Below are 12,323 nucleotides of genomic sequence, written 5' to 3'. Positions count from 1 at the left end.
CTAGGAGGGGGGTGGTTACACCCCTCTCCCATGCCGGACTTTCCCCAGGCCAGGGTCTGGTGTGCCCCTGGAACTGGTTCTGACCGGCCTATGCGTAGTGAGCACCGGGGTGCCACTCAGCAGTCACCTTCCTGTAAAGCCCTGCCTACCCAGGATACACAAAACCCTGTCTGGGATAGTGCTAGCACCGCCCCGGACAGGAAACCCTTTGTCCAAGCTCTCCTCGCTGGAAGGACTCCCAGCAGCAGGAGGTCAGACTTGTGTCTGTGGTGGCAGCATCCATTTTGTGGAGCTGAGGCTTCGTTTAACTTTAACCGGGGTTCACAGTTACATACATGTCGTGTCCATCCAGAAGGGTGGAATGCTAACCCCGTCGCCAGAATTGGCGAGGGGTTAGTATTCCAATTCGTATGACACCTTACTCAACATGTTTTGATAAAGCAATACCAAAGAGAGCATTTAACCGCAAGGATTATAATGCACTTAAGAGTATATGGTATGCGTTATCATGGAACAGCTATTAGGACTTGGTTCCGCAAGCTGCAAACGGGCTCAGCTCATGCCAGAGCACCATTTCACACGATTCCAAGCACTCTGCCTTCAGTTCAGGATTGTCAAGGCCTGCCATAGGAGTGACTGATAGGAATCTGTGTGTCCATTTTTAGGGTTAGATATAGGTATACTATATCTATAGCAAAGGGTGATTACACCACCTTGCCCCAGCTGTCGTGCAGCCAGTTGTGTCAGATTTAGATGGCCATCCAGGGGTGGCATAATACATGCTTCAGCCCCTGGTAGGCCCTGGGGACACCTATGCCCTGAGTTACAGGGTCTGATAAGGTGGCCCAGTACCAATTGGAAATGTACCTAAGGTACATGGAATCCATTTTACAGAGAGAGCAGTAGGCCTGGGGTCCTGATTGGCAGGGTCCCAGGTCGACTATGTCAAAAACCAGCTAAAACACAGGGCAAAAAGTTGGGGGCAACCAAAGTCAGGATGTACCTTCCTACAATGCATTACCCCAGAAACGTTTGACATGCATTACCCCTGCGTGCTGGTAGATGGCGTCATGTGTGCTAGAAATGACGTGCATGGTGCCTATATATGTGCCACACCAGCAAGCTGACGTCAATTTCTTTTCTTGACTGCCCATGTCAAAAGTATGGAGCCAAGAGGAACACTGACCACTTGTCTGCGAGGGAAGGGGTATACCGTTGACCCAATTGTGGGGGTCGTCAGCCACCACTGCTGGTCCTTTGCAGTTCCCTCTAAGAGTTTGACCATGTTAGAACTATGAGCCTGCATCCACTGAAACTTCAGGTTCCACTGCAGAGCCCGCATATGTGTCAAAAGCCGAATTCAGGAGGCCAAGAGGCCCAGCAGCCTCAGAGTCAGTCTCACCAAAATCCAAGATAAAGGTTGAAACATCGGTTTCGTAGCCTGAATATCTTGGACTCACCGGTTGGTAGGATAAGCCCAAAACTGCACTGTCTAGTACAGCTCCGATGAAAGGGACTGTCTTAGAAGGAGTCAGGTGTGTCTTCGATACATTGATAGTGAACCCCAGTGAGTGCAGGAGGTCCGCCGCTGTCTGGAAGAGGATAACGACTGCTTGGGGCGAGCTTGCTTTCAACAGCCAATCATTGCAACAAGGGGAGACTGTCACCCCTAATCTCCACAGATGTGCAGCAACCACCACCAACACCTTGGTGAACATCTGAGGGAAGATGGTAAGGCTAAAGGGGAGTATGGCAAACTGAAAATGCTCTTGACCCACGTTACTCACATAGATGGGATGTTGCATTTTTCTACTTAATCTTGCAGGTCCCACTGGGGATATTGATACGCAGCCTTTGCTGCTTTCTGGTGTACACTTATCCAAAAAGTATCTTTTAGGAATTCTCAATCAATTTCTGGTGATACAACTTCTCAGCCCTCTTGAATCATCCCTGACTGACATTATACATAAGGGAATACCAAGAAATCTCCAAACCCTGATGAAGTCCCGGCTGGGATGAAACGTGTAGGCTGGGCTGCAGTTTGATGTTGTGAAGAATAAAGAAATTCTGTTTTTTTAATACCATTTTATAGCTCCTGTGTTATATTGTATCTATAAGAACAATGTGGATTAATATTGGATTAAGTGAACTCCCAGAAAATACATTGGACTCCCTTTTGTATATTATTTTTCACTTTAATTAATGGTTTCGTAGAAGTAGTACCATTAGACGGTTGAGTGCTAGTACAGATAAGGCAACAATATGAACACCTTAGTGGTCAGATAGAGTTAATACTACTCTTTTTGGAAGTAGGCAAACTAAACAGGCTTGGAGGCTTCGGTTACCTTGGGTTTGGTGAGCTGGCCCGACCTCTGGCTACCTGTCTCACGTGGTTTATGGGAACCATATTCTCGGCCGCAAAAAGGTTGGGAAACCTGCTGGCCATAGGGGCTGGGAGGGTACAGACCTGGTAGAAAGCCCCTTCCTTGGCCTTGAAAGTGGAAGGAGGCAGACTGGGGTTTGGCAATGGGCAGCGGAAAGGCCCAGGGACCTGGCCATAACTCTGCTGTCCTTAATGCGCTTCAGCGCTGACTCCACCTTCTCTCTAAACAAACTGTAGCCATCAAAGGGCATGACCATGAGCGAGGCTTGGACCTCCCCTGAAAAGTCAGTGGATCTCAACCAGGTGTGGAGCCTAAGGGACACTGATAATGTAATCACTCTGCACAGAAAATCTGTTGTGTCCAGCCCACATTGTATGGCGAACTTGGCTGCATCTCTCCTGTCAGCAATTGTTTGAGAGAGTATGGCTCAGGTTTCCTCCGAGACCATAGGCAGCACATGCACAACCGAGTCCCAGATTGTATGAGAGGATCGGCCCAAGAGGCATGAGGTGTTGATCGACTCAGTGATAGGCTGGCAGAAGAGAAAATCCTCTTCCCAAAGGTATCCAGTATTTTGGATTCCCTATTCAGTGGGGGGGTAAGGAATGTGTCAGGGTTGACTTTGAAGGTGGAAGCCTGGACCATCAAGCTCTCCAAGGTGGGGTGCTGGGTGAGGAGACTGGGGTTCCCTGGGGTGGGGCGATGGCGGCGGGCAATTGTCCTATACACAGGATCCCCTGTGCAGGGCTTAAACCAGGTCCCAAGCGGGACGTCTGTGAGGGCTTCATTGAAAGGGAGAAGTGGTTTGGATGTGGTAACTCCCAGTTGAAGCAAATCTGTCAAGACATTTGTCTTGACTGCCACTGAGGGCAACTGAAGGTCCAAGACCTCAGCTGCCCTCCGCACCACCATAGCGAATGCTGCACCCTCCTCCGTAGCCACAGTAGGAGGAGAGGCCAATTTCTGGTGGGGTGTCCAGTCCACTGGCATCCACCAGATCCTTGTACCAGGAGTCCTCAGGATCTTCTAATGGTTGATATCTAAGGGTCCGCAGACCCCTCCCATTAATCACCCGATCTACACCTGTCATAGGAATAAGGCACTGGCTCCGATATGGGGTGTCTGTCCACAGTCAGCACCAGAGCTAGCGTTGGATGACGCTCAGCCAGATACGTATCGGAGTCAGGAATGATAATAGGGGTGGCGTCACCACTGGTTGTCGGTAGTGTCTGCGCTGGTGCCGGAGTGGATCCTTGGGGCCAGACTGGTGCAGGGGGCAAACCCACCGGCAGAAGAACATATAAGCCCCTCCGGACCCGTGGGACCTGAGGGTGCACCAGTGGGGTGAAGAAGTCCAAAGATGAGGTGCATTTCATAGGAAAAATATTTCAATTGGAATGGGGTTGCTCCGGCTCCCGGAAATTCAGGGAGGTGCAGAGACGGACATGGCAGAGGCTCCACCACAGCACTAGGCCTCGAATGCTGACTAACCCGAGACTCATCTAAAGACTTGCGCAGTGAAGTCGAAGACCTCTTCAACAACAACTTTTTTTTGTAATACTTCCCTGACGACTTGGGGTGGGGGGACGATCGCCGGATACGACTTCACAAACAATCTTGGAACTTTCCTTGCAACCCAGATCTGGATTTTCAAAGAGTTGGAGAACATTGGGTGGCGAGGAGCTTGAGGGACTGCTCCCTCAGTGCCCCAGGATGCATAGTGTGGCGATCCTCACGTCTTAGCGTTTTGATCTTCCTCCAGACACCAAAGACAAACAAAGTGCGGGTCCATCACCAACATCTGCCGGTGACAGGTTTTAAACCATGCGGCGCCTGTCTTTCTGCTGGACATCCTTCACACCAGGTGACCAAGTCTTGTAAAACATTTTGACAAAAGGTAGAAAAGGATCATTAAAAAAGTGACTGGGGTTTCCTCTCTCCAGATCTGCGCTGACTGGCATGAATAGAAAAAGACCTGACATAAGCACCTTGGAATGGCACCTATATACACACTGCCGCACACATCTCTTCTGGATTGGACAACATGGACGACGCCATGCGGAGCCAAACGACACCATCTACCAGTGCGCAGGGGTACTATTCATCAAAAGTTTCCAGATCTGGTCTGATTTTATAGTTTAAGGTAAGGGATCTTCGGCTGGCACGCTCTATCATAAATAGGCTATCAGTCATTGTGGATAGCCTCAGAGAAGTCCAGCACAAAAGGTGGTTTTTTGAGAAGATTACTGAATTTCAGAAAGTAATTTTCCTATCTATAATGTGATGAGTGAGTTACATTAGGATGATCCTTGCGTTTGTAGGGTCCTTCCAGAAAACAGTACTGGTTCTTGGATCACAGACTGGGTCTTACTGGGATGCTACTGAATAAATAGCCGGGACAAGAGGTCAGGGGACTAGCAATGTAGAGCTTTATGTAGACCGTTTTAAAATGTGCCCGGTCTTTTACTGAGAGCTGTGGGTGGGCTTTTAGAGCACATGTGATATGGTCATAGCGGTTTTATCCAAATTGTCCAGTTTAGTATGGTTAGTAAAAGAGTTTGGCTTTGAACCTTTGGGAGTTTTGCAACTGACTTAGTGGACAGGCTATGTAGAAACTGTTGCAGGAATCAGGATAGGGAATTACTATGTCAAGGAAAATTGCAATGTTTTGGGAATGTGGAGGAGTGGGAAGACAACATAGAGCAGACCAAGATGTTGAAAATCAGATATGGAGACCGCTCTTTTAAATGTGGTATGAAACTGTCAAACAGAGCTCCAACGTAATTAGCTTTGGACACATGTTGTGGAAGTGGGGCTGTGGGGAGGTAAAGCACTGAACCCCTGTTAAGGGTAATTGGTGGAGTTTTACCATTTCCAAAAGGAAGATATTTTTAATCCCTGTTCAAACATAGCCACTTCTCCTGTTCAGTATAAACATGGGATAGGCAATTAAGAGAAGGGCTGAAAGACCTGCCATCAGTCTTGAAATGGAGTTGCGGGTTGTCCACAAACATATGATAGACCATGTCATAGGCGTCAAGAATTTTGGCAAGTGGATACACGTTGATGTTGAAGAGTATTGGGGTTAGAGCCGAGCATTCAAGGACACTTCCAATGATGCCAGATGAGCTGAATATAAAACAATCCAGTTTGACTTGATGGAAGTGATTGGATAAGAAGGAGGTACACCAGGACAGTGCACACTTGCTGATGTCTGTACAAAGTTCAAGTCATTTCAGAAGGTTATGCTGTTCAGTGTCACCTACAAACCAAGAACTATAAAGGCACAGGGAGCAGGTGTCTGTGGAGTAGGGAAGCACTTCTCTGATATGATGTAATGAGATCTCAGTACCTGAAACCTTGCTGGAAGTTACGCCCAAACTGATAAAACATAGAATCTTAAGGTGATGCCGGAGGGAACAGAGTTATACTGTTTGAGATAAGGTTGTTGTAAAGAGTTTGAATTTTGCTTCATCCTGACTAGAACAGTAATATATATATTTTTTTATGTATGAAGCTCTCTGGGCACAAGCCATTCACCATCCAGCTCCAAGCACCTGCTGCCTAGCGCTGTTGTCTTCAAATGCAACTGAACTACCAAAACCTATTTGGTAAATAGATTTTCAAGCCTAAATGCAAATTGCTTAAGCCAGTTAGATGGATAGCTCTATGGCTCATGACCAGGACCTAAGATCTCACCCGATCCATTTCAGGAAGCCAATGTAACTTGCACAGAATTGGACAAATCTGCTCCCAATGCCTAACCTGGTGATAGCCATTGCAGCACCATTTTGGATTTTCTAGAGATTCAAAACCTTCTGGGGTGCAACCACAAAAAGAGAGAAACAGTAATCCATTCTGTCCCCAATAATGTTAATGGCTAGAGTTGTTTAATTATTATTTTATGGAGAAATTGTCGTAGTTTAGCGTGTATCTGAATGTAGAGAGCACAAACTCTAACAAGAGCATTTGCCTGCTTCTCCATAACAAATTGATTGTCAAAAATCCACTCTTAGAGAAATTGCCTTCTTCCTGTGGTTAGCGTTGGAAGCCTCTACTGTCATGGAGCGATAGGTAGAAAAAATAATTTCTGCAGCAATCCTCAGGCCCACTGGCAGCAACTCAGTGTTTTATTTGTGAATATCAGCAGTGAGTTCTCTTAGAACATTTTGCCACTTTCTTCAGAAGAAAGGAATCTTATGACCAAGCAGGGGATTTATACATTATCTGCAATCTGGACTAATTAACTGGACAGATTTTGAGATGAGTGTATTGATGCCTGGAGAAAGAATACCTTTTGTGGAAGCGATGACGTTTGGGAAGCTGTCTAGGTGACTATGTACATCAGGCTTACTGATTGCGTACAACTGGTTTTGTTCCATGTAAATAAATGGAATAAACGTAGAGTCACAACTCCAGAGAATGCCAAATACCAAATCTTGGTATTCTTTGCACAGAGTCCAGCTGGATTCAAAAAGTCCAAGTCCATCTGCAATGTCTGCAGGTACAAAGTGATGGAGCTAAGTAAGCCAATTTACACGACCTACTAGGGCAATGGATATTCTCTGGACTGCAGTAACCAACCTTGAGGTCTGTTGGTATTGAGAAACAGGCTTAACACAGCATCTAAAACCACAAAACATAACAGTGAAATATGAAACTGGCACAAAAACGTGTAGAGTATTGTCTGAGTTAATAGTAAAAGAATTTCCAAACTGATGTTGAGATGAGAAACCTTTTTGAATTTAGAAGCAATTGAATAAGCCAGGTTACTCTTATGAAGATAGGATCTCAGATAGTAATTAACCTCATAAGAGTGGAATGGAGAGTATAAAAGTAACAGTGAGTTAATTCAGGAATATCATAGTAGACATGTGAGTAAACAGTACAGGTTTGCAAGATGGGAGATCCTATAACTAGACGTTCAAAGTTATCAGAAAGTGAGCTAATCACACATTTACTTTTACAGGCGGGAAAAGAAAGAACAGACAACGCATCACTGGTTTTTGAAAAGGCAAATAATGTTTGCCAATGACCAAGTGAAGGTTAGGTCTGTGATTGCAAGTTTGGGCTGAGAAACATTGGTCTTTGCCCGTGAATCCTCTGGTACCTAAACATGGTCAATTTAATACAGAGGTTCTAATTTGCATATTTCAACAGCCTACTTTGACAAAGTCCTTGAACTCCGGCACTTCATCTGTCTTCTGCTGGATGAGCGCCGCCCCGTTGAGCTGGCAGCTGCAGAATCGAATGTAAGGCTGCATGTGGGGGAGCTGGGCCGTCAGGATGTCACCGATCATTTTCACGGGCATCTTCTCACCGGACATTTTCTTCCGAACCCGCAGCGCCCTACATTAAATGAAAAAGATTTAAGGCCTCCTGCAAAGGACAGACAATTTGGCCATACATGAAGATATCTTGTGTATTTGTTAGTTTGACAAAGACTACCAGGTTTATAATTTAGTTTGTAATAGTGAATGTTAACCATAGTATTAAAGAAACACAGTAATGTTTTGTATGAGAAACGCTTACAGAATCATCAGCATTAACTTAATGAATCTTCATACAACATTTAAGAAAGTAATTTTAACATTGTTGTGCTTTTTTCAGTTTTATGTTGATCTTCTATTTTCTGATATTACAATCTTACAAAATAAAAATATCAGACAAAAAAGAGGAGATAAAATACCAATATAATGACAAAGTAGATAATGCAGTAGAGCTATGTTGCCATGTGTATCACAAGTGCTAGCATTATGCTGATTTAAAGGTATTCAACATATAAACCTCAGCAGGAATAACACATTTCCTTGGCCAACCCGGCCTTCAAACCGTTTATATACAGGTTACACTCTGACCTCAGAGCTGAGTTATGTAACTGGCTTAATGATATTTGTTTACAAACACATAAAGGATTTTGTTTTAACTGTGTATATTTTTGTAACAATTCAAGTCATTTTCCATAATCACTATGGGGTAAAAAGAAATCAATGCCCAACTACCAATTCTCCCTTGAACTATTCAGTAAGTCTCATAGGACCCTGGTAAGGTCTGGTACAGGCAAACAGCTTACTATCACACGCATAGTATGATGTCACAAGGTTCTGGAGCTAGGGAATCTTTTCTCACATCAAATGTGGTGATGGAGGGGCACTGGCAGTCAAGCAGGATAGTGTTCATTCTAGCTTCAGAGCCATGAGACACCATAGAAGACAAAGTAGTGTTCCAGAAACTTGTTAGAATTATGTAAACTGCCTGATATCATACATGTGTTGCAATTAAGATAGACAGTTTTTCAAGCATATGAGACAATATGTTTCTCACAGAAAACAAAGGGCCTGATTTAGATTTCGGCGGATTGGTTACTTTGTCACAATGGTAATGGATATCCCATCCAATGAACTATAAATCCCATAATATCCTATGGGATTTATGTTTTGCCGGATGGGATATCCTTCACCGTTGTGATGGAGCAACCTGTCCGCCGATATCTAAATCAGAAAAAAGAATTGATGGACAGAATGCAGAACAATGTCATACATTCACCCCAGTACAGAGATCTGGGCCTAAATCCATTGTTTTTTTGCTCACCATTCCAGTTTGGACCCTGCCATATACAAATCAGTCTTGACCCTGCCCCCACTGGGAACAGTCCAGCCCGAACTGCCAGGCCAGGTCCTCCCTGGACTGGAAACAAGCATCCAAGGACCGGTTTCGGGATTTCAGCCCTCATCAGCCAGGATAGCTTGACTCCAGTTGCGTGGAGAGCACGGGACTCACGTCTGAGCATACCCGTCCCACTCGGGGTGACAAATGCAAAAAGAATAATTGATGGACAGAATGCAGACTGGGGGTGAATGTTTTGATTTGTTCTGCATTCCGTCAATCAATTGTGTGTCTTTTGCTTTCTCAGTCTAAGTGTGCCAGGTATGCCCAGATGTGGGTCCTGGGCTCACTGTGCCACTGGAATCAAGCTATCCTGGCAGAAGAGGGGTGAAACCCCGAAACCGGTCCTAGGATGCTGGTTTCCAGTTTAGGGAGGACCTGGCTTGGCAGTTCGGGCTGGACTATTTCCATAAGGCAAAGGGTCAAGACTGATTTGCATATGGCCAGGTCTAAACTGGGGTGGCATGGTGAGCAAAAGAATGATGGTTTTAACCCAGATCTCTTGACTGGGGGTGAATATTTTGATTTGTTCTGCATTCTGTCTATCAATTGTGTATCTTTTGCTTTCTCGCCCTAAGTGCGCTAGGTATGCCCAGATGTGGGTCCTGGGCTCAAAGTGCCACTGGAATCAATCTATCCTGGCTGAAGAGGGGTGAAACCCCGAAACCGGTCCGAGGGTTCTTGTTTCCAGTCCAGGGAGGACCTGGCTTGGCAGTTCGGGCTGGACTGTTCCCATGAGGCACAGGGTCAAGACTGATTTGCATATGGCCAGGTCTAAACTGGGATGGCATGGTGAGCAAAAGAATGATGGATTTAACCCAGATCTCTTGACTGGGGGTGAATGTTTTGATTTGTTCTGTATTCCGTCCATCAACTGTGTGTCTTTTGAAATCTAAATCAGGCCCTATATGTTTTTTCATTCTTCACAACTGCAAGTGTAGATTTTCTGTGACACCTAAGTAGATGGAATTTCCTCTCATTCATGTGAGTTGGCAGTTTTGAAATGTTATATCTAGAGATGTTAAGAAAAAGATTTAGTTTGAGGTGAAACTGGAAAAAAAGTAATATCACTTTTTTTTAAGCCAACCCTGCAAGAGCATTTTAGAGTTTCATTTTATAATACAGACTTGTTGTGCTAAACATTATAATGGTTTCAAAAAGGTTCACCCTGACAATTTTAGAATGATCTTCAAACTTACCACCAAAATCCTGCACATTGAGTGGCTTCCCATGAAGGGTGGAAAGGCCGCTGTGATTTTAATAGAACTCTCTCCAGCGTTCGACACGGTCAACCACAGTCTTCTTATTGAGCATCTCTTCGTCTGGGGTATAAAGGGCAAGGCACTTATGCTCCTTAAATCTTTTCTCTCAGATAGAGAGCAGTTCATGGAGCATAATTGCTTCAAGTCTACCTACATTTCTCTTCCTTGCGAGGTCCTACAGGGGTCCTCTCTGAGCCCGACCCTTTTTAAACTATATGTAACTCCTATTGGCCCACCTTATAACGTCTTATGCTTTCACAGCTGTGTCATATGCCGATGACACACAAATGATGGTATCACTGGCCAGCAACCCAGAGGACACAGATTTCAGATTCCATGACTGTATGTGTGAAAATGGATACTACTAACTGTCTCAAGTTAAACTCTGGAAAGACAGAGGTCCTGCTGTTCAGGAGGAATACCTCTTTTTGATCTAATTGGTGGCCGCAGGAAATGGGAGGGCTCCCCTCCTCAGTTACCAAGCTAAACAATCTATAACATTATTTTGACTACAAGCTATTCATTGAGGCCAAGTAAACTCCATCACTTCGTCTTACTTTCTCATGTTAAAAACTATTAGGATAGTCCTGCCTTTTATTCCACAGGACCTGCCGAAAGTGTTAATTTCCGCACTTATATTGACAAAAATTGACTATTGCAGTGCAATCTTTTTTAATATCCAGACAAAATTTCTAAACAAACTGAAGGCTCTCCAAAATGCAGCTGCTCAACTGCTGCTTGCCATTCCAAAACATCAGTCAGTATCTCATGCCATGCCTTTGTTGCAATGGCTTCCTGTAAAAATGGATTGAATACAAGTCCCTATGTATAGCCTTCAAGGCGCTGGATGGCTTTGGACCTGAATACTTTAAACATAGATTTCTTTGGTATGTCCCCAACTGACATCTGCGGTCTCTTTCGGCATTTAACCTTGTGATTCTCAAAGCCAAAACAGTCACCTGGGGTGACAGACGTTTTGTGGCTGGCCCAGCCAGGCTTGGGAATTTCATGGCGCCAGATCTTAAGAAAAAGTCCGATCTTCTCACTTTCCGTAAAACCCTATAAATCTGGCTTTTTTAATAAGTAATCTTTCCTGATTTTAGCTCTTTTACTATTCTCAGTTCTTTTACCTTTCCTTCTTCTCTCCCTGTTAGAGCACCAGTGCCTAAACAGCTTCGGGTAGTAGTGCGCGTTACAAATTAAAATTTCATTTCATTTCATGGAGGCAGAATTCACATGCTGTTTAAAGTTCTCTTTCTATAAAGGCTGCAAACGACTCCTAAAAGAGCAATATTTAGGATTCATCACAATGCAGCAGATGAAATAGAATTCATGGTCTCACCATTCATAAATTTAAAGAAATTACTTCCATATCTACACATTATCTACGGTTTGGCTCTGAGAGTAGGATTCATTAAATAAAGGGATCAGCTCACCTTACCTAGGGCATTAACAGAATATGAAAGGTTACATACCATAGTACTATGTGATCTCTTACACAAAAGGATCCTCCAGTTTGTATGCGTTTTGATATCTCAAGGTAGGAGAGGAGCTGATGCATGATTGTTAGCTTATAATCTGCAATGTACTATTAAAGGTCACAAGACTTAGCCATATGTAAATTAGGCCTGTGCAAAAACATCTGTCACCGACATTATGTGTTGAAAAATAAAATAAGGAGCAGTCTGTCCAGTGCATCGCTGAATAAATGCAACTTTCTCCAAATATATCAGAAGCAAGTTTATTTCTCCTTACAAACGTGGAACCCAAACCAAAAAGACAGTAACATGAGTCAGAGTCCTCTCTGACACAACCCAAAGAAGGGCTCACATTTGAGTACCTTATGAGTATGAAACGACTGTCAGTCCACTTCCTGCAATAGAAGCTGAGGTCGCTGTGATGAAGAAGCCTCAGTTTCTGGTCTAGAAAAAGTTACTTAACAAGACATTCCAGAGGATCCCTCATTGTCAAGGCTCTAACTCTGGAAAGTCTCTTATTGTTTCGTAAACTC

At 44.3% G+C, this 12,323-nt stretch overlaps 1 protein-coding gene across 6 annotated transcripts in view; it reads right to left on the bottom strand.

The window, feature by feature from the left end:
• The window catches only part of ITSN1 (intersectin 1), a 1,645,471-nt gene that overhangs the window by 71,310 nt on the left and 1,561,838 nt on the right, over positions 1-12,323 (bottom strand). For all 6 annotated transcript variants that reach the window (XM_086935345.1, XM_086935347.1, XM_086935346.1 and 3 more), the window contains one exon: positions 7,550-7,733. In XM_086935345.1, coding sequence (XP_086791471.1) covers positions 7,550-7,733 — 184 coding nt within the window. The remainder of the gene's footprint in view (positions 1-7,549; positions 7,734-12,323) is intronic.

This window comes from Lissotriton vulgaris, chromosome 8, assembly GCF_964263255.1.
Source record: "Lissotriton vulgaris chromosome 8, aLisVul1.2, whole genome shotgun sequence".
Taxonomy (NCBI): domain Eukaryota; kingdom Metazoa; phylum Chordata; class Amphibia; order Caudata; family Salamandridae; genus Lissotriton; species Lissotriton vulgaris.
This window is presented reverse-complemented; position numbering and strand designations above follow the sequence as displayed.